We start from the raw sequence: 23,089 nt of genomic DNA, 5'->3' as shown, positions 1-23,089 counted from the left end.
GAGCAAGTTTGTCTCTTTGCTAACAATCTGTTAAAATCAGTGTGTGTTCACACTCATACCAATTTGGCTTATCCATTTGGAAAGGGGTTTTGTTTCCATTTTTAACTTGAAACTCCTCTGGCTGGAAAGAGAACAAGAATGTCAACCACATGAAACTGTAATAGACATTTTTGCTCAGCCTGAAGTATCATGGCTATCACATAGGGTTTGGGGAATATTATTTATTTATAACCATGACCCACCAAAAAAAATGATTTTTTAATCAAATCATTGGACCCAGTCTAATTTATCTCAGTTGAGTATTTTCACTTTTAAATTCACTGAAAAGGCACGTGAATATCCAGTCAAGAGTAATGTCTACTTGCTTCATGAACAATCTGACACGCTCAGGGAGCCTTTTCCCTGACCTGCAGGGAGCAGGATCACTGAACACATCTGACCAGTAAATGGCCTATGGCCCAACCACCTCAGAGAAGGAAGTTGCCAGATCACACCGCGGTTTTTAACCACCTGCTATATATTTCGACAGAAACCCTGCCCCAACATGTATCAAATGATCTCTAGACATAGCATTAAATGGAAAGTACTAGACACTGGTGTCGTGTTGTGTGAAGTTTCATCAATTCATTATCCAGCATGACTTATTTACAGAAATAGTCATTCAGACAGACTTGGCCTTTGTTTTATCCAAAAACGTGTCAGATCCCTTATTCAGCGAAAAACTCCCCCAAATGGTTTTAGTGGGGGAAATGAAGACACTACTTAGTCTAATCACGGACCGAAAATTACTTTGTTCTCAAAGTTGATATTTGTTTAGTTAAATCCTCAAAATGCCAGCAAAAACTCTAGATCCGAAGCATGTGTGTGTTTTGAGAACACTGGAAGAGGTCATTTGGGTCCATTATATAACTGCCACTTTTTGTTTTTATTCAAGGTGTCATAAAACTGAGTTCTGCAGTTGAAGGTACGTTTTCACAACCACAAAATCAATACTGTTTTGCTTAAAGGTTGCCTAGCGTGGCTTTGTAGCCAGAAAGCGTCTGTGGCAGCGGTGTGTGGTGCCTGTTCTAATCGCCAGCTGTCACCATTCCATCTGTGTCTCTCCTCGTTCTGGTCATTTTATGCCATGAGTCTCTCAGGCCTCCACAAGTGGCATTAACGCTGACCCGAGAGGGCGGTCTTTAGGAGCGCGAACGTGTCTGGTTCTGTTTCCTGATGTGACTGCCTCAGATCCAAGGCTCTTTCCAGATCCCCTTGCTCTCCAGCAGCCATATTAGAGGCTGGACATGGAGTCTTGCCAGGAACCTTGCCCCCCATTCTTTCAGCAGGGCCTTCTCTACAGTGTTTTGCTCCCTTATCCCAACGTAGCTGTCATGCTTGCCCAAGTATTTGGGTGTGGAGTTGTTCAAGCTCCCTGAAGAGAACATTACGTGGTGAAGGCATTGGCCTCAGACGCAGCTTCTTCCTGGGAGGTGTGATCCACCAGCACCCAGGAGGCTTTGGGACGACCAGCTTCCTTCAGTGTTTTGTATCATCCATATTTAGTGAGTGGCAATCCCCTTTAGCCGTGCATCCAGGAATCTAAGAAGAAAGGGAAGGGGGGTTTAAGGAAAGAGGATGGGTGTAGACAGCAGGGTTTTGCTAATCCCTAAGAATGTTAAAAATACCCCATCATCTGAAATGATTAATTGGTTATTGGTATACTAGTGATCTCCTTATCCTCATAGAAGCACACAGTCTGCAAGTAGCGAACGTGTAATTTTCCCTTCTTGTGAGTTTCTGTGTCTGTTTCGGGTGTGTGTGTTCTCATTTATCGGGAGTCTGTCAGTCATGCTTCGGAGGTTCTTTCATCCCTGCTTAATCAGGGGAGGCTCCTTGGAAGAGGTGGTGGGCTTTCAGGTGAGTCTTCACATTTAAACGGAGATGTGGCTTGATGAATGGGCAATGCATGGAGGCGGGAAGTGGAAAAATGCCAGGGGGTAAGAGTGGTGAGCCCATCTGCTTAATTCAAGCAAAGGGGTTGGATGGGCTGGAGTTTGAAGACTGGGAGATGAGGGAGGAGCTCAGTCATGTACCCAGGGCACTGGCAAACCCGAAACGGGGAACTCTGGCCTCATGTAGATGGAGTACCATCACATTTTACAAAACAAAGTTGAAAAGGCGATTATTTCTGACATTCTCGGTGGAAAGCATGCCGCTCTTCTCAAGTAAGCAAAGGACCAGGAAAAGGTGCAGGCAGTGGTGTTTCCGAGAAAGAGGAGCAGAATGATGTCACATTAAGGGCAAGGGGAGGGTACCGTGCCAGTTTCAGGCCCCCACGAGGCCAAGCAGGAGTCAAGTTTCCTCTGCATGGGAACATGGCGTTCTACTGAGAGACTGTCCCAACCTCTCCCGGCCTAACACAACAGAGCAGACCCAGCAACAAAATCATGCAGGCCCATGAGAATGGCCTTGTCTGCAGAAACTCCCAGTGGCGAGTGAGCCAATGAGTTTCAGTTAATTATCTGGAGAATTCCAGATAACCTCTGGTCCTCCCTGGGCTGTTTTGATGTTTTATCAAGGAATGGCTTTGAAGTCAGAGCTTTACGTTGCCTATTTGGCTTAAGCACCGTATTCCACTTGCAACCAAAGGATGGAAAGACAAAATACATGTTTTGAAGAGCCAGGAAGCCATGAGAATGTTAGATAATCTAAAAAGTGTTGTTCCCCTGAACTATTGTTCCGTTCACCATTTTGCTAGTAACTCCAGTCACTACCGGGTAGCGTGGCCTAGCTGAACCCCCCGAACAGGTCTGCGTTGTCCAGAGGATGGTGAGAGTCAGGAAAAACAAGGGCAAGCAGCAGAATGACTGCTTGAGGCTTTCCCGGCAGCCTCCTTATCTCTCGGCCTCCTCGGAGCCCCTGGGGCTCACGGGAAGTACGCTGGGCAGCTGTGGGTATCCGAGGTCAGACCCACTTCGCCAGCGGCTTGAGCATTTCTGGGGCAGCTTCTTGGCTGAGGGCTGCGGAAGCTTGGAGGCTTGGGAGCATGCCTCTGTTTGTCGTAACTGTGTTAAAACACGCGTGCTCAGGGGGCTGTGTGGAGCGCAGTCTCGGGTGGGGGTGTGCGTGGTGTGCTCAACGCATGCGTTCTTGGTGCACCTGGAATGTGAGATTTTTGACCCGCATGCTCAGTGGAATGCGTGTGAGACTCTCTCTTGGTTCGAAATCAAACCTCAGACAGTAGTCCTCAGGAATGCTTAGCTGATTACTGTACTTGCTGCTTTCCCCCTGTGGTATGCACTCAAGCGGCTTCCTGCAGCTCATTCTGGCAAGGAGTCTGTAAATCAGCAGAGGGGTTCCACGGCCAGAAATGAAACCTACCTTTTCGTGAAGAATGACTCTGTTTTGGATTTTTGCAGAACTCTAAAAATAGCATTAATCGTTTTAGGTAGCTTGTCCTTTCAAGAAAAAACAATTCTCAAGGTTGTAAGAGAAAAATCAACAAATGCCCTGGGCTACTCCCCACCAAGGATTTTTGTCATGCGGTTTTCTTCTTTCTCTTTCTCTGAAGCAGGGGTGCCCCCTTCAGCATTTTGCAGCTTCACCTAAGCTTTTTAAATCAGCAGAAAGAAAAAGGCTATTTATATCGCATTAATGGTAAGGTTAAAAGTCAAATGTCTTTTCACGTTTTCAAGACTTAAAATTATGCTGAAACAGTAACACACATCAATGCTGTTATGATTTTGCAATGAAGAAAAATCTTTGACCAGGAAAAAACTTAACTTTGAAAGAAATAGTTGCAAAGTTTTATCGATAACACTGATGATTTCCCAACTCTAATTTTTGATTGATAATCCCACTGGGAGAAAATCAGGGTAAGAGAGAAACATCCAGAAGCAAACCGGGACAAAGGGGAAGTGGGAGGTGGTTGGTGCATGATAACGGGAGAAAAACTCTTTCATCCAAGGGGAGCAAAACCATTCTGTTCCAAGAATCCCGTGATAGTATCTTGTAACTACTCCTCTTAGAAGGGATTTTCCCTCTTGAAACTGAAGCAGGGAGAAGGCAGGGAGCCGGGCACAGCTTCCCGTGAGTAGCGCCAGCACACCGGCCTCTTCACGGAGAAACGAGAACGCAGGTCACTAAGAGCTGAGTCGTGTCTGAGTTAGGCCTGTCCTGACATTCTGTAGGCAGCTCTTTCTTTCCAGGGAGGAATGGTCCAGCCCCAGCCAGCCCTCTTTACCCAACAGACATGCAGGGTGTGTTCAGACACGCGGCAAGGGGAGCTTTCAGGAGGAGGCGTCCAGCCTGGAGGGACAAGATGAGACAACAGAGGCTGATGACAGGCCCCGGCGACTGATAACCAGGGTGTGTTCTGCCAGGAGAACTTGCCTCCAAAGTGATTTGTTTAGACCTCATAGGTAGGTGAGAATCCAAAATACCAAAATGGCATCAAATTCTTTTGAAAGCCTAGACAAGGGAATGAAGTTTGGCTTTTTTGGAAAAAAAAAAAAAATGGGAACAGATGAGCTGCTATGAAACAATGGAACAGACGAGATGGCTCTCCAAGCCCTGGCCCGCGACCATGTCCTGTGTGGGCTGCAGTTAGCGGTAGAGCTGAAACTTGGGCAAACAGTAAAATCGCCTGTGTCTCGGGGACCAGCTTCCATTTCATCCCCAAGAGCTCCCCTGGCCATGTGGAGCTTTTGTTTTCCTTTTTTCTTCTTGTCACTTCATTTTATTTAGATATGTTGTAAGGATCTTCCTTCTCCGTGGTAATGGCTCATGAGTCACAATCCCCTTCAGGGCGGGGGACTGAGGACTTTTGTCATATACAAGGTGGTGCTTTCTATGGCCTCACAGCCTCTGACCCAGAAAATGAAATGACTCCTCAGGCATAGGAAAAAAATAAGTAAAAGCTTTACTCAATCTTTGTTCCCATTTTCAGAATTCATAATACCCCCAGCTTAACGTCTATATTGTAAATCTACAAAAAATGGAGCTGTTGTTCCGATACGAAGCTATGATCTGCCATTACGTGCATGTTGAATACTGAAATACTCCATCACTTTGCTTAAGAAATACTGTTTGCCATAAGATGACATGCAGTGTATCTCAAAATACCCCTGCCAGTTTGTTTGGGCTGCGGCAACAAATGATGTAGACCGGGGTTTACACAACAGAAATTTATCTCCCACCGTTAAGGGGCTACAAGTCCAAGATCAAGTCACTGGCAGATTCGGTGTCTGGTGCGGTCCCTCTTCTGCTGAGTTCGCTGTGTCCTCACATGGTGGAGGTGCGAGGGAGCTCTCTGGGATCCCTTTTATAAGCGCCCTGAGCCCATTCATGAGGCCTCCACCTTCTTGTCTCATTCACCTCCCCAAAGCCCCACCCCCTAATACCATCACCTTGGGGGGTAAGGTTTTGACATGTGAATTTGGGGGGGACATAAATGTTCACAGCATAGCAACCCCAAATAAATTTAACATCTAAAAAATATTCCAAGTTTATGAATGTCACTTCCTCCCTAGCTGCATTTGTTCCTTTCACTGTGTCTTTCTATTTTTTGAGCAAAGCCCATACGCTCAGTCGTCAAGTTAGACTGTGGTAAATCCATTAACAGATAGCTGATGGACCTATTTCTCGTAATAAATTTAGAATGAGGTCTCAACATGTTTACCGTGGGAAATCAAAACCAAACATCTTTTCAGACCTTTAAGTCAGATAGCTGCAGAGATGGGAAAGGGCTGCCTAGGGGACGGAGTTCCTCCTGGTTCCACCAGAGTGAAAGGCAGTAAGCAGTGTGTCAGGAAGCTAAAACTGGAGTACTGTAGAAACTGAAATCAATACTCAAGAGAGTTGTTTTTGCAAAAAAACCCCAGACCTCCTGCTTACAAGGCTAACTTGGATCACCCTACTGAGCAAAGAAATGTTCTCTTCTCAAATGTATTTTGCAGAGACTTATCATATTTTGGGTGAAATTTTCCTGTTGCATAGCAATGTCTCTGGGCAGGATGAGCATTCAGCCGAGAATTTACCAAATAGCTTCCAAAACCTAGTCTCCTCCTGAGAAGGTAAAGATGACCCAGCGTGACCCAGAAACTGGAAGATGAGTCGAGCTGTGCCTAGTTTCCAGTCTTTCTCGGGGTTACCCTCACTTCAGACAGAGTGAACCTCGAATAACCACTGGCAGATGTTCAGAGCTCTCTCACATTCATCCTTTTTTTTTTCTTTTTCCTCTTCTTCTCTTCCCTCTCCCTCCTCCTCTACTCCAGCTACATTTCTTCTTCTGCCTTGTGATAGAAAGTGAACAGGGTGCCCCATCAGGCAATAGAAAGCCAACCACTAACTGGATGGATTTGGCCCACATGGTGTACGGAATACAGTAGGTGCTCAAAAGGCTCTTGTTCTCTTCTTGACTTTTCCTCATTCTCTGCAGTCTTCCCAAGCCCTCCTGCAGCACCCCCCCGCCCCCCCCCCCCCCGCCGGCTTCCCAGTGTCCAAAGATCTTGAAAACAAATAATCACTTCCCCTGGGATTGTATTGTAGCCTGGTGCTGAAAGTCTGCTTGATTTGGGGCAAAGCCATAGACAAACAACCAGCCTAAACCCTTGCTTTCCCACTCTGAGAGAACTTCGAGAGAAGCAGCTAGGAAAAGGGCTCCCCGATTACCTCCCCAGAAGCCATGACATCTCTGTGGTGAGGGGAGCAGCTCCGTGAGCAAACCGTGCCAGGGGCCAACTCCAAACAGGGGATGTTCTCGTCAGATGGGATTGTCCCCTTACCCGCTCCCCTAGTCCTGGGGCCTGGGAAGAAAGGAAAGGTTTTCAGGCGGGTTCGACAAAGTGTTAGACTAATTTCATCAATATTAATAATATTTTCTTATGAAGTAGTTTATAAATTCACAGTGTTTCTGAATGTGTCATTTGTCAACATTGGAAATTTTTGAATAAGGAGGAGTAAAGTGATTACAAGCCCAGCTATCCCGAGAGCAGCCTTCTGTAAATCCTGGAACTTCTGTAGCCAAAAACTAATAAAGTCTCTGCTGAATAAGAAGCCTTGAGCACAGGGCAACAAATTAGCATGACCCAGAAGACCACTTGCCTGCAAAGCGCCATAACCTACCCTTCACCACCCTCTCTGGGGGTGGAAATAGATATTTTTAAATCAAGAACAAGTGGTAAAGGAAAAGCTCCTAATTTTAGACAATGGCTTCTTTTCTTTCTCTTCTTCTTGTTTTTTAAGAGTGTCAGTTTCAAGGTCTATGTGTTTGCTTTTTTCACTTTCAGCGATCTCCCGGAAGTTGTCAATGTAAACTCAGCTCCTCCTTTAAAAGAATAACTACTCTATTAAGCTATGTCAGAAGGCAGCTTTTAAGGACAGTGGTCTAATAGCAGTCTTTGAAGCCAATTCAACAGTGATGGCAGAGCCACTGCCAGTACTTGGATCCTGAATTTAGAAAAGGGCTTTTACATTTTATTTTATTATTATTTTTTTAAGTGTAAAATTCAGTGTTTTTTTTAATAATATTTTTTATTATATTATGTTAGTCACCGTACAGTACATCCTTAGTTTTTGATGTAAAGTTCCATGACTCATTACTTGGCTTTTACATTTTAAATCTGCAATTATAGTTCTGAACTTACTGTTCATTTTGGAGCATACCATAACTCAGACAACTGCTAATATCACTTGACGCTGGGGTTTGGCGTTTGACCTTGGAAATCACACCCTCTTAAGTTATCCATCACACCCATTAAAATTAGCTGTAAAATCTACTTGAAGATGATCCCATGTACATTCGGTATTGAACTAAGATGTTTACGTATCTAAATACTGCCGCAGGTGCCTACACGGCAGCTCTGTGGAAGGCATGACCGCCTGAAGTGGAAAGAGCACCATGGGAGTTTGTTTGGTTTCGATGACAGAAAAGCCAAAGCATTTTTACAATAATATGTCAGTGAAATGCAAAATCAGATGCCAGTCCCAACCCCTTGTAGCTCTGCAATGTTTTGGAGTTACGTATGGACGCTCAGGTGTTTCCTAGTTTTAACCCACGTACGGTTAGGAGAACACGGAAGGCTACCGATCTGGCTGTGCGGAGCACAGTGTTGGTGGAATACATGCCCGTCGGGAAGTAGAGGCTAGTTTCATTTCCTTTCAAGCACTGATTTTATAGACGGCCTTCTCAAATATAAACTCCTAACACGAGTTTGGAACACACTCCGTTCGAAGAAAGTATAGGAGAGTACAAGAGGCATTCCTAGTTTCAAACTTTGTAGCCATGATTTTTCACTGTGTTGTAATCAGAAGTGAGTGAGTGTCTGAGCCACACTTGCCTTGTCTGTAAAATGGGGTGAGAGCTACTTAGCACTCCTTTAAAGCACACACTTTAAAGACTTAAACAAAATGAGATAATGTTGAAGTATATAGTAAAGTGTTTGGTCTACAGACGCTCAGTATATTTTAGGTGTTTATTTATGTTGTTTTGTTTTTACTTTTATAACATTGGCTGTAACTCCTAGAAGTTGAGGGGCACCTGGCTGGCTCCGTTGGTGGAGCCTGGGATCCTGGGATCAAGTCCTGCATCGGGCTCCCTGCTCAAGGGGGAGTCTGCTTCTCCCCCTCCCTCTGCCCCTCCCCTTGCTTGTGCTCTCTCACTTTCTCTCTGTAAAATAAATAAATTTTTTTTTAAGATTTTATTTATTTATTTGACAGAGGGAGGGAGAAGCAGGCTCCACGTTGAGCAGAGAGCCCTATGTGGGGCTCAATCCCAGGATCCTGAGACCATGACCCGAGCCAAAGGCAGACACTTAACCTTGACTGACCCACCCAGGCAACCCCAAAATAAATATTTTTTAAAAATTAAATTAAATTTAAATAAATAAATTAAAAAATCTTTAAAGCAAACAAAAACGTCCTAGAGGTTGAACTGCGGGGTCAAAGGGTAAATGCATTCACATTTGTACTAGACATTGCCATATACCCCTTCACAGGGGCTGTGCCTTCTCCACTCGACCAGCAATGTATAATAATATATAAATGCCTATCTCCTGGGTATGTTTTTTTTTTTTTTAAGATTTTATTTATTTATTTGACAGAGATAGAGACAGCCAGCGAGAGAGGGAACACAAGCAGGGGGAGTGGGAGAGGAAGAAGCAGGCTCCCAGTGGAAGAGCCTGATGTGGGGCTCGATCCCATAACGCCGGGGATCACGCCCTGAGCCGAAGGCAGACGCTTAACCGCTGCGCCACCCAGGCGCCCCCTGGGTATGCTTTTTAAGTACTGGACAAAGAGCTAGACTATTGATAAGAAATGAAGGCAAGTAAAAATACAAAGAGCTCACATTCGTTGAGCACTTTATAAACGTTCATAGTTAGAGCAAGCAAAAGAGAACACATACATTATCTCATTAAAACTTCACAGTAACTTAGTAGTTACTTTTATTATCATCTGGTTTTAGAAAGGAAGAAACCAAGGCATGGAGAAGTTAGTAACTCGAGGTCATAGAATTTTTCAAACCCAGGACTGAGTAACAATTGATCCCTTGAAGTCATCTGCCACACTACCCTCCTTTTCTATATGCCTGTGTCTCTGGATAGGTGCAAAGTGGTTTTATTTCAGCTTGTTGTAAACTGTCCAAGGGATACGGCACACAGTGGAATCTCCAAGTTTACGCATAGCACCAACTGCTTCCAGGCACAATCTCACAAGATTCAGTGAAGGAGCAGCTGGTTAGTTTCTGTAGATAATTACCGCAGAGCACAATCCAAAATGCATGTCTGTCAGTGACGGCTCCGGTTTGCCTGGTCCGATTTAAGAAGCGGATCTAGATGTTGATGGGGACTGCTCCCCGGAGACCCAGAATAGAAAGAACAGCAAGGCCTGGACGGGAGGTTTGAGTTTCACCTCCAGACTTACCCGCTTGCCTTAGGCAAATCAGTTCTCATCCCGCAGGGGGGTAATCTGGTGATTTAGGACCTTCACAGGCCCAGGATTTGGCTTCTTTTAGAAAATCCACCCTGTAGGGGCGCCTGGCTGGCGCATGTCACTCTTGATCTCGGGGTTGCGAGTTCAGGTCCCACTTTGCGTATGGAGCCTCCTTTAAAAAACAAACAAACAAACAAACAAACAAGGGAGAGTAATGGGGCACCTGGGTGGTGCAGTTGGTTAAGCAGCCAACTCTTGGTTTGGGCTCGGGTCGTGATCTCTGGCTCATGAGATGGAGCCCCGAGTCAGGCTCCGTTCTCAGCGCAGTCTGCCTGAGGCGCGCTCTGCCCCTCCCCCAGCCCCTACAATAAATAGATAAGAAAATCTACCCTGTACATTTCGAAAATTTTTCAACGACCCCCATTCCCATTAATGAGCTTCCTGTAAACATTCTGAAAGAGTTTTTATCTACGATTAAAATTACATATGTAAAACTCATTTCGCTTACGATTAACTCCGATTCCTTGGCAACCGTACATATTTCAGACTTTCTCACAAAATGAAAAATACCTAATCCACAAAGTATTTTCTAATGTAATGGAATTTTGTTAATAGTAAGTTTAACAATTAGTGATGCTAACATAATGGTAGTTTAGAACAGCATTTCATTAAATTTTTATTAATTTTGATTTTGCAGTTTGAATTTATGGTTTAGTGCCAATCACTCTTTTTTCAAGATTCAAATATTTTATATCCTCTTGAAATTCTCACAAGCTGGGGCCTGCCGCCTGCAGCACATAGGACCCAATAGTAACAGCTATCCTATGTCCTCATGGGATTGCTGTGGGGTTAAGTGTAGTGAGGGGCAAGAAGTACTTCTCATCTCTAGAGTGAAGTGGGAATATTTGCTATCATGAATTTGTTGCTACGTGTAGAAAAACCGGTCTACTATTGATACCATAGAGGACCAATATATAAAGTTGACCCTCAAACACGGTGGGGTTTTGGGGCACCGACTTCCCACTGTATTCTTACAATTAAGTAAGCTAGAGAAAAGAAAATGTTATTGAGAAAGTCATCAAGGGGGCACCTGGGGGGCTCAGTGGGTTAAGCGTCTGCCTTTGGCTCAGGTCATGATCCTAGGGTCCTGGGATCGAACCCTACAGTGGGCTCCCTGCTCAGTGGGAACTTGCTTCTCCCTCTCCCTCTGCTGCTTCTCCTCTTTGTGCTTGCACGCTCTCTGTCAAATAAATAAATAATCTAAATAATAATAATAATAAAGTCATCAAGAAGAGAAAATATATTTCCAGTACTGTACTACATTTTTCCAAAAAATTCACATGTGGGGCACCTAGGTGGCTCAGTTGGTTAAGCATGGAACTCTTAATCTCAGTTCGGGTCTTGATCTTGGGGTTGTGAGTTCAAGCCCTGTGTTGGGCTCCATGCTGGGCATGGAGTTTGCTTTGAAGAAAAAAAAAAATCCATCTGTAAGTGGGCCTGCACAGTTCAAACCCTTCTTGTCCGAAGGTCAACTATAATATACTGATATACGTTATATATTAATCTATTGATATATATAATATATAATATATTACATTATCTTATTTTTATAAAACAGAATCTTTAGTAATATACATTAATAGCTATTAATACATGATATATAATAATTGTATGTAATTAATAATATCTATGTGTATGTAATATCTATATACGTACAGAGTAGTATTACATAGAAACATGTTGTCTTACTTTTACAGAACACCTCTGTCATCATAGCTTGCTGTGCTTCCTGAAGGGTATGTTTCAATACAGGGTAGTTGTTAGAGTTCAGTTCTAGAGTCTGACCGCCTGGGTGTAAGTCCTGGCTCTCCTATTTACTAGCTGTGTGATTGTGGGCAAGTTGACTAACTTCTCTAGGCTTCTCTTTCCTCACTTACAGTTGTAATGACAATAGTTAGTATACAGCAAGTTGCATACACTCAATAAATGATGACCATTCTAGTAATAATAATAGCCAACCTATTAGGGAAAAGGAGGCTGAGAATGATTCCGGACAAAAGCGTTTGCTGCAAAGCAGAGGAAGCCATGGGGTTGCTCTGCTTTGAGTGGTAGTCAGGACTTGCCTCTCAGCTGGGAGAGGTCTTTTAAATTCACACATCAGTGTAGGAAGAAGGCAAGCATGGGTGCCGGTTTGGCTTCCCTCAACCCTGTGTCTTCAGTGGAGAACGTCGCACGAGGAACACAACTGAGTCTGACTAACCAACCTCTCTGTGCTCTGGGTTCTCTTCAGTTTGGGAGCTTTGTCAGTTTCCATTACTTGCTCCACCAAGGATTCATTTCAGACCCCAGTCAAGGGGCCCCCTGCTCTGTTTCTTGCCATGGCAAGTCCTAACTTTCCTGGTTACTTTGAAGTGCTTTTGAAGATTGTATCCTATTATTGCACATTAGAAAGAAATCTGGTTTTGATCATGGGAGTGGGCCATTTTGCATTGCTTGGCCCAGAAATCAAGGCTTTCGGCAGAAGACTTGGAGGAAGAGCGCCTTGGCTTTAAGAACAGGGCAGCATGGCTCACAGCCCAGAGCGGGCCTTCCACATGACTTTTATGCCAAGTTACTCTATTTCTTTCTCTATACCTACTTGTTTTCCAACAAATATTTATTAAGCATCTATTGCACACAAGACACTACTCGCCTAAGAGCTATAAGGGATACAAAAAAGAAAAATCATCATGTAATCTATCTCATTAGGCTAAGCAATTTAAAGGGCAACTCTACGAATAGCAGTAGTGCAATTACGTCAAATGGCATATTTCTCATCGTCATCAGACTGACGCTTCATCATCACATGCTTCCAAGATTTCAGAGGGACCCTTACCTGGGTCACTATGGTAGACACTATGCCAAGCTGACTCTGCAGCAACCTCACCTGTGAGCAGGTTTTAGGCAAAGGGGCTGTGCTTCCTACACAAAATTCTAGTCCTGTGATAGTCCATGACCACGGGCTGTCTCCCAAAACAGCACATTCATGCTTTTCCTGTGCTTTTGTACGGGCCCCTTTGGACACAGCTGAGAGCACCCAGGCCATGGACCACAGCCTCGGGACTTTTCTATTTGAAACCAATGGTAGTCGAAAGCTGTACTAGGGAAACAAAGGTACAGTATAGTATCAGTTTTTGCATTCTTACGGGGTTGTTACTGAATATGGAGATGAAATAGATCAAGTGAATGAGACATTATACAACCACTGCTGCCTGGCGAGTATCCTCTTTGGTACCGTAAACTGATGTGACAATTGCAGCATCTTAGCAAACTTTACACTACAATGAGACTTCCTTAGAGCCGTTCTCTTGATAACCCAGGAATTAAATACTGACAGTATCAAGTACTGATGGAAGAGAATGTTTTGCTGACGTTAAAAACAGCAAATACCCGATGCCTTAAGAGCTTGATATTACTCTTGAAATTTCCCACTACTAAAAATATAAGATTCACAGAATAGTCACTGTGATCTTTATAAAGCACATTAACACGATGACATTCAGAGCAGTGAAATGCACAGCAAGGTGACTGAGAGAGGAAAACAGAAGTATGAGATCACAAGATGGAAGAGGGGGGAAAAGCTGTCTAGCAGAAAAACAAACAAAATAGATAATGAAACGCCAGTTGATTTGTGAATTGAAAATATTTTAAAGTGCCAGCACAATGTAAGGATCAGATGGGTCAGTCTTTCTAGCCATTGCAACTGGTCTTTACCACAACTCTATTATAGTAACATATATATTTTTAAGATTTATTTATTTATTTTAGAGTGAGAGTGGGGAGAGGGCAGAGGGGGAGGGAGAAAAGCAGACTCCCTGCATATCTCATGACCCTGAGATATGACCCAAGCTGAAATCAAGAGTCAGACGCTCACTGACTAAGTCACCCAGGTGCCCCATATTAATTTTTTTTTTTAAAGAACTAGAAAAACAGGGGCGCCTGGGTGGCTCAGTCGTTAAGCGTCTGCCTTCGGCTCAGGGCGTGATCCCAGGGTCCTGGGATCGAGCCCCGCATCAGGCTCCCTGCTCTGCTGGGAGCCTGCTGCTTCCTTTCCCACTCCCCCTGCTTGTGTTCCCTCTCTCGCTGGCTGTCTCTCTCTGTCAAATAAATTAATAAAATCTTTAAAAAAAAAAAAAAAGAACTAGAAAAACATTCTTAAAAGAGTAATCGAAATCATAGATACGAGACAGCGGCCCCAGAAGAAGTGTGGTTACCTCTACCCAAGAAAATAAACATATTTCTATAAGACAGACAAGAGGAAAGACTCTGGATGGAGAATTTTCTAGAATCTGTAGTGTGTCCGTTTTATATTACTGAAGTAGAGGCTTGAAATTAGGAAGAAGTGAAATTCCTTGATTAGCCTTTGCCTGTTTCTTGCTTTATAAATATCCATAAACATACACACACAAAATTATAAAACAATAATAATGACAGGGTATCCCAGCTGGCCAGTAGGTAATCAGGTTCATTCTGAGGTTCATTTTGTGATAGCCCAGTTTTGTGGGTTTTTTTAAAGATTTTATTTATTTATCTGAGAGAGCGAGAGACAGAGATAGTGAGAGAGAGCATGAGTAGGGAGGAGAGGGAGAAGCAGACTCCCCCCTGAACAAGGATCCCAACACAGGGCTCAATCCCAGGACTCTGGGATCATGACCTGAGCGGAAGGCAGACACTTAACCGACTGAGCCACGCAGGTGCCCCAATATGGTTTTCTTCTTAGGGAAAGATCAGTCACCTTAGAAAGACAAATGAACCGGTTTCAGATATGCAACATATAACTGAAAAAAATATTGAGCCAGGCACTGTGGAGGTACTGAATTCAGAGATGGGGGTTTTTTTGTTTTGTTTTGTTTTGTTTGTTTGTTTCTTAAGATTTTATTTATTTATTTGACAGAGAGAGACAGCCAGCGAGAGGGGGAACACAAGCAGAGGGAGTGGGAGAGGAAGAAGCAGGCTCCTAGCAGAGAAGCCTGAAGTGGGGCTTGATCCTAGAACGTCGGGATCACGCCCTGAGCCAAAGGCAGACACTTAACGACTGCGCCACCCAGGCGCCCCTCAGAGATGGTTAAGACATGGGGTCTGCTCTCTTGGGGACAGAAATCTATAATTACAGTGCAGTGATGAAAGATATGAGAGGCATCTTCTAAAAGTTAAGAGAGGGCAGAGACAGGGTAAATAATTCAGGAAAGTTTTACAGGAGGGATGATAACAGATATGAAATTTAAAAGATGAGTAGGAGTTTGCCAGGTAAAGAAGGAGGACAAAAAATTACAGGAAGAGGGAACACCATGTGTCAAGCTGCAAGCAGAAAAATAAGTAAGAGAAAGGAGAAAAGGTGTATAGGGAGAGAATAGTAAGAAACAGAAGAGAATGGATTAAGTTATAAAAATCCCAACACAGAGTTTGGACTTCATCCTTAGGAAGTGGGCAGCCACTGAAGATCTTTAAACTAGTGAATGCAACGATCAAGTTTTTCTCTTTAAAAGATAATTAAGAAGACAGTGTAGGGAATGAACTAATAAGTGTTTTGACTGGAGGCAGAGAATCCTGTGATTATTACAAAAGACCCGTCAAGGCCAAGGCAATTTGTGGGATGAAAGAGATTGGATTCATGAAACTGATGACTATTTAAACTTGGATATGAGGAAGAGGAATGTGGGGTTACAAATTGGATATTGCCAATTTCTTTATTTTTGAAAGTTAGAATTAAATGTAAGGAGGGTCTATTAAATAAGAAAGAGTTGAGTTGAACAGAAGAAATTTGTCAGCAAATAGCCAATTGCAAGACAGAGATGGTGGCCATCTGTTGAAGGAAATCCCCATTAAGGTACAATGACCACAATAGCCAAACTGTGGAAGGATCCGAGATGCCCTTCAACAGATGAATGGATAAAGAAGTTGTGGTCCCTATATGCAATGGAGCCATCAGAAAGGATGAATACCCACCATTTGCATGACATGGATAGAACTAGAGCGGATTATGCTAAGTGAAATAGGTTAGCTGAGAAAGACAATTATCATATGGTTTCACTTATATGTGGAACACAGGAATAGCATGGAGGACATTAGGAGAAGGAAGGGGAAAATGAAGGGGGGAATCATGGGGGGAGATGAACCATGAGAGACTATGGACTCCGGGAAACAAACTGAGGGTTTCAGAGGGGAGGGGGGTGGGAGGATGGGTTAGCCCAGTGATAGGGATTAAGGAGGGCACGTATTGCATGGAGCACTGGGTATTATACGCAAACAATGAATCATGGGACAGTACATCAAAAACTAATGAGGTACTGTATGGTGACTAACAATAAAAAAATAAAATAAAATAATAAAAATAAATGAAAGGAAGGAAGGAAGGAAGGGAGGGAGGGAGGAAGGGAGAGAGGAAGGTACATCCCAGGAACCTTCTCGCATCCTCAGGAGGTTATCCTCAGCCAATCATCTACCCTCTGCACAGGAGAGGCCACACTCACTGCTCACATGTGAATGAATCAATTGGCTGCATCTGTGATGTAAGTCTGACAACTTCCAAGGAGATGGAGCCCCATTCATTGACAAAAATGGGACAGACAACCAAACTCTTGACTAGTTTGTATATGAAACTTTCTGTGATCAACAAGCTAGAATAGTTGGACTTTCCATGGTAGTAATTTCTGTGATTATTATACCCATTTCGTGACTTAATTCTAAAGCCCACTCTAACTGAAGCCAGGAAGTGTCTCTTTTCTAATGTTATTCAAAATGCCTCATTTCAGAAAATAAAGTTAGAAAACTTGCTCTGCTTAAAAAAAAAATTAGGTGTAATTAAATTGAAATAGCAGGTGAGAAATTTACTCTCTGGTAAAGATTAGAATTATCTTATTCACCCCCGATAAATCCACCTGTGCAAGTACGTAACAGAGCCCCTTAGTATTTGAGATGAAAATCATCGTGTGAGAACATGGTAGCTTTCTAACTACCTCATTTCATGCAATTGACTATAACAGCATAATTTGAGTTAACAATCCATGGAATGTTTTGTATAAAAATCATAATGTATGACTTAGTAGTTCACAAAATAAGAGAATTCATGTAGAAATTCAAGCAATATTCTCAATATAATTTACATATGTCTAGATTTCATTCATATAATGCTTTACACATAAGTAAGAAATTGAAAACTCGAAGAAGAGAAGCAAAAGCAAGATAATTGGACAATGATAGTCAAGTCAAGAAGCAAAGTCCAAAAATGTCTTTTAACCTTATGGAAAACAAAAAAGAAAAAGGAGATCAAAGTTTTCCTTTAGATGAAAGGATCTCATTTGGATAGCAATAAATACATAATATCTGTTTTGTTCTTTGGAGTAGATTATAAAGCTATAAAACACTATATTTTAGAAGAATGATTCATCTTTTTGAACTTCGTTTTTCTTCATAATATATACAAGAAATACAAGCTTATGGTGGAAGGTCCAAATCTTACTTGGTTTAAAGAAAAGGGTCTCCACAATACTCATCCAGTCACAATGTCAAGGTTTTGTGTATCCCTGGAGATATTTTCTACACACGTATACAAATAGAATTATAATTACATAGTGTATACACAAAAGCATTTTTTTTCACTTGACATATCTTTAGCATCTGTCTATATTAGTATACATAGAGTTACTTCTTCCCTTTTTTTTTAAAGTAAGTTCTATCCTCAACATGGGGCTTGAACTCATGACCCCGAGATCAAGAGTCACATGCTCTACCAACCAACCCCAAGTTATTTCCTTTTTAATATCTGCATAAAACTCTACTTTTATGGATGGCCATAGGTTATTTAACTTATCCCTTTATGGAAATTCAAGTAGTATTTAGTATTTTTAGAGCTAAAGATCTTAATCTAAATCAATGAATGGACTTTAGAGGGTCCCTTCAACCATCTGAAATTATCATCTCAATTTGTATATGTGTACATGGTGAATTATTTCTGGAGAACAGCATCTACAGCTTTCAGCAGATTATCTGAGAAGTCAAAGACCCAAAATGTAAAAGAGCTCTTCATTACAGAATTTGTAGAATTGCAACTTTGTTGAAGTTTTAGAAAACAGGATTGAATAGTTATGGAATAGTGTTTCTGAACTTTCTAAAAATCCAAACCACCTTTTGATATACTTTACATACATACATATACATAATCACCTTTAGCATAAATCGCCTCTTTCCACTCAGCAATTCTGATAAACGTCTCCAAAGGAAATATACAAAGAAACCCCCTTTCCTTATTCCTCTCTGTCCCCCTTCCCCAGTCACAGGAAGAGTCTTTGCACCTCCAGCCAAAAAGATGTGCCCAGGCTTTACTTCCAGTCACTGTAATATAAAAACCAATAAATATTTCATTTTACAAATTTAAAGTTCTGTTCTTGTAGGGTTTCACTTGTAGTGATATGGCAGGATACATACACCTGTAAGTATACATATATGTCCTTCAAAGCATCCAAAATCTAATGAGTTAATAAGGAGTTACTGGAAAGCAGGAAGTTAGAGGTAATTGAAACAGTAAAGGTGCTTCTGCACCGAGGGCATTTGCTGAATCAGGCTGACTGCAAGTTTAGGTTTTGATAATATCCTAGAGTGGGAAGAAGTGGGCAGATGTTAAAGCCCCAGTCTTCTCAAGGAGAAGTCTAATAAGAAAACTATCCCATAAAACTTGCACCCCAAAAGATTACACTCTATAGGTAAGCATGTACCAGAAGGTAAGTATATCCCTATGATCCATTTCCCCTCCCCCCGACTCCAAACAAAACAAAGCAAAATAAAACACACATACACCAAGAAAACTCCTACTTTGGCACTAAAGTAGGGGGGTAGCCATTTATGAGAAGCTGTAACCACACATGGACTTCTTTCACATCCTGGGCCCAAAGTTACATCAGCTGAGTGGTTCAAGCTATGAATATTTCCATGATAATCCTTTCCAGAAAAAGGAGTATTTTTCTAGGTCACAAATGACTTTGCAAAATAATTTTGTAAGGAATGTGATCTTATCACTGTCAAAAATAACCAAGCACACAAGGAAACAAGGCACCATGAAGGAGAAGAGAACAGTTGCACCAACGATTAAGATGTTAAATTATTAGAATTAAAATAAATAGGCTTCAGGTGCCTGGGTGGCTCAATCTGTTAAGTGTCTGACTTCGGCTCAGCTCATGATCCCAGGGTCCTGAGATCGAGCCCTATGCCAGGATCCCTGCTCAGTGGGGAGTCTGCTTCTGCCTCTCCCTCTGCCCCTCCCTCTGCTCATGACTTCTCCCACAAATAAATAAAATCTTTAAAAAAAATAAACAAAATAAAATAAAATAAAGTTGGCTTTTCCCTTCTAAGAAAGATTAATCTTAAAGTTTATGGGATTCAGATGTTATAAATATAGTTATACATACACAGGCTACGTGTAAATCAAAGATAAGCTTTAGAAGACCTACAGGGAACAAGAAACTAAAAGTGATTAGGAGATTTGAAAAGTCGTTCCTTCTGGGGAAAGGAGAGGTGGTTTATAATGTGGAAAAGATGCAGACAGTGCTGGGATCTGGGTGCTTTCAGGGTGCTGATCACATTCCAAATCATGATCCTGGATGGTGGTTTGTAATTATTCTTTAAGAATATTAGGTAGAGAGGGGCGCCTGGGTGGCACAGCAGTTAAGCGTCTGCCTTCGGCTCAGGGCGTGATCCCGGCGTTGTGGGATCGAGCCCCACATCAGGCTTCTCTGCTATGAACCTGCTTCTTCCTCTCCCACTCCCCCTGCTTATGTTCCCTCTCTCGCTGGCTGTCTCTATCTCTGTCAAGTAAATAAATAAAATCTTTTAAAAAAAAAGAATATTAGGTAGAGAAAGAAAGAGCCCCTTGATAAAATAATAAAATAAATAATTATAAGGCAAACTATGCTCTTTTTTTTAAGATTTTATTTTTATTTATTTATTTATTTGAGAGAGAGAGCACGCGGTGGGGGGGGGTGTCAATGGTGGGGGGGGAAGGGGGGAGCCGAGAAGGAGGGAAAGGAAGAGGGTAAGAATCCCAAGCAGCCTTCACACTGAGCACTGAGACCGAGGTGGGTCTTGGGCTCAATCCCACGACCCTGAGATCATGACCTGAGCTGAAACCAAGGGTCGGAAGCTCAACCGACTGAGTCACCCAAGCATCTCTAGGCTTTACAAGAACTACCTTCTGTCTCCCGACTCCCCCTGAAGAGTCTGTTATGCCCCCCTGTTGGAGGATCAGCGGGATGATGTTTAGGGCTATAGAACGCAGAGGAATGACTCCAGAGATTAGGTAGGAGGAACCACGCACGATCAGACAGCCCCTTCTACCCCATGGATCTGTAATGGGGGAGGACAGAGAAAGACTAAAGAATATTCAGGCTGAGCGAATCTACTCCCTGCGTCTTTGTGCTTGGGACCCGGTCCTTGTCTGAAGTCCTGAAACTTCTCTGGTCTGTTTGTCTCAAGAGCATACAGAAGTTAAAGTATTAGTCATCACACACCAGAAATAATTGGTTAAAAAAAAAAGTTACTAATGCTAATAAAATATTAGGGCTATTTTTATAGACGATGTAATTCTCACAGAATTAAATGTTTAACAGCTTGAGATGGAATTCACATACCATAAAATTCATCCATTTAAAGTATGTAATTAGATGTTTTGTTTTTTTTAGTATAGTCACAGAGTTGTGCAACCATCACGCACAATTTAAGTTTGGAACATTTTCATCACCCCAATTAATCACTCTCTACTCCCTACCCCCAAACCTGGGCAACCACTAATCTACTTTCTGTCCTTCAGAATTAAAATTGATGGTTTAACTGCCTTTAACGAAACCATTTTGTATCATGAGCCTTGAAGCTAATCCAATGCTAATCTCCTGAAAATAATTGCTAATTCAGCCTCTGACGGTTGCGTTCGGGGCGTTTGTGTGGTGCCACCCTGAGGGACATAACCCATGCCAAGCAGCTCCATGACAAATGCTTGACACACCGGTGGTCTGTCGCCACCACCATGACCCACTCAGGCCCAAACACAGACACAGCCTCTAACAAGGAGTGAGGATAGAAAATGCCACCCCAGCAGCATACAGATCTTGGCCACCCTGGCTAACAGGTGGAACATGTCCATCCCTAAGATAACCTCAGGAATAGCTGTGGAATCTGGCAGACATGCCATCAAGGCATAGAATGCGCTAGAGCTAGACTTCCATGAAGGAGGAAGTGAAGCCCGCTTGGGAGAAAAAATGAAGAACCATCTCGTGCGGGAAGCAGGCCAGTAATAACTGCCGCCAAGAAGCCTGGCTAGGTGGTGGGAGAGGCTCTGTGAGGGGGGCACTGGGCGGACCCAAGGGCTCCTTGCTTTGGTTCTTCCCTCTCACAGATTCTGTGCATGTGGTGCACTTTCCTCTAGGAGCCTCTGTGAAAGACCATGATTTTGTCCTTGGGGATGGGAGGAGCGCCCAGTGACAGCTGCCTGGGGCTCTGCGGTCTATTTCTTGGAGTTGGGATGATTGTGCTCTTGAGGCCCTGCTGCAGTCCTTGGGGGCTGCTAGAACCAGATATCAGAGTCCGGGTGCCTTACACAACAGACACTGGTTTCTCAGTGTTCTGGAGTCTAGAAAGTCCAAGATCAAAGTGCCAGGCCGGGTCAGCATCCGTGAGGGCTCGCTTCTTGGGTTGCAGATAGTAGCCTTTTTGCTGTGTCCTCACATGGCCTTTATATGTGGAGGGAGAGAGAGAGAGACTGGCATCTCTTCTTATAAGGGCACTAATCCCACCCTGAGGACCCCATCCTCACGACCTCCTCTAAACCTAATCGCCTTTCAAAGGCCTCACCTCCACACACCATCATTTTAGGGCTTAGAGCTTCAACATATGAATTTAGGGAGGCCACAGACATTCAGCCCATAACAGACACCCTTGGGTGCATATGGCCTAAATCAGGTGTAATATTATGACCAATCCCTCCCTCGGCTTAAACAGAATAAATAGAATAAACTTGAATTAAAAGAGCAGGACATTCTTCACTTGTTTGTTTCCCCTGTTCTTGTAATTAGTCTTTATCATGACTTCTGGGGACATCCTGAATCTTTAAAAATTCAACTGTTTCTGCGGAGGTAAAATAAATAGGAAGGCCAACCTTCAAGTTTGTGGGATCCAGGTGGCGAGTGAGCTACAAAGTGCCCTACAGCTCAGAGAAGAGGACAAGGCAGAAATGAGCGGGCAGCTGTGCCAGACTGTCTCCCTTGAAATTCCAGGGGCTCCCTGAGCCCCTCTGGTTTCCTGCGATGCTTCCACTCGGCTGCCTGTGGCGGCGGAGGGAACACCCAGCAGCGCCCCTAAGGGAGCTGGAACAGGGGGTCTGCCATCAGGGGCAGCGATGCCCTCAGAGCCCCACACGTGCTCGGGGGCACCGTCAAGTGCAAGGCGGCCTGTCATACGGGCAGCATGTCTTCCAGCGAGACCCCCCACTCACAAAGGGACCGTCACACCCAGGCCACCAGAGCCCCCTAGCTGCGCAGAATAGGCTGACGCGGGGCTGACATGGGCCGGGCTCCCTTTATGTGTCATGAGAAAGGAGGAGCAGAGGTGACCGGGGAAAGCCTGGGGTCCCCTAAGTGCTGGCATTGTATTAATCTCATCTCAAGTGCTGTCACTCACCCAGAAGGGTCTTGAATGCGCCTCAGTTTCGCTTCTGAAGCACCGGGATGTGGCAGCCGCTGTCTGGGTGCTCTGGAGGCCAGCCCCAGGAGGCGGGAGGAAAAATACCGGAGCCCCCCAGACCAGGCAGTGAGGGGGACATGGGAACAAGCAGCTCAGGACCAGCCACATCCTCCGGCTGCTGAGAAAGTTCCAGCAGCTGGGAAGCACAGAGAAACGCCCTCACCTTATAGGTGACTTTTCCTGGTCATAGAGCCTTGAAGAACCTCAGAGAGAGGCCTTGTTGGCAGAACTTAAAATGGGCAAGGATGAACTTGTGATTTGCAACCCTGATACTTGTGAAGCCTAAAATCAGGGCTGGAGGAGGTCACAATCAGCAACATGAACTACAACTAATGACAGTAAGGAACAACAGTACTAAGCAGTGACTTCGTTCTAGGCCCTGCCCTGGGACCTCTGCACACAGCATTTCACTACA

General features: G+C 43.5%; 1 protein-coding gene and 1 long non-coding RNA gene across 14 annotated transcripts in view; one reads left to right on the top strand and one right to left on the bottom strand.

Moving 5' to 3' along the window:
- LOC130543948 (uncharacterized) overlaps positions 1–18,971 on the bottom strand; it is a 41,744-nt gene extending 22,773 nt beyond the window's left edge. For all 3 annotated transcript variants that reach the window (XR_008959748.1, XR_008959749.1, XR_008959750.1), the window contains exons 1-3: positions 18,760–18,971; positions 9,904–10,084; positions 6,655–6,788 (exon numbers count right to left, since the gene is read on the bottom strand). This is a non-coding gene — a long non-coding RNA (uncharacterized LOC130543948). The remainder of the gene's footprint in view (positions 1–6,654; positions 6,789–9,903; positions 10,085–18,759) is intronic.
- DLGAP1 (DLG associated protein 1) overlaps positions 1–23,089 on the top strand; it is an 843,835-nt gene that overhangs the window by 734,547 nt on the left and 86,199 nt on the right. For 6 of the 11 annotated variants that reach the window (XM_026496025.3, XM_057313260.1, XM_057313263.1 and 3 more), the window contains one exon: positions 935–964. The exons of the other annotated variants lie outside the window; for them this stretch is intronic. In XM_026496025.3, the coding sequence (XP_026351810.3) occupies positions 935–964 (30 nt within the window). The remainder of the gene's footprint in view (positions 1–934; positions 965–23,089) is intronic. 11 annotated transcript variants of the gene reach the window in all.

This window comes from Ursus arctos, unplaced genomic scaffold (genome assembly GCF_023065955.2).
Source record: "Ursus arctos isolate Adak ecotype North America unplaced genomic scaffold, UrsArc2.0 scaffold_17, whole genome shotgun sequence".
Taxonomy (NCBI): domain Eukaryota; kingdom Metazoa; phylum Chordata; class Mammalia; order Carnivora; family Ursidae; genus Ursus; species Ursus arctos.
The sequence above is the reverse complement of the archived record's forward strand: the minus strand, read 5'-3'. Positions and strand labels throughout refer to the sequence as shown.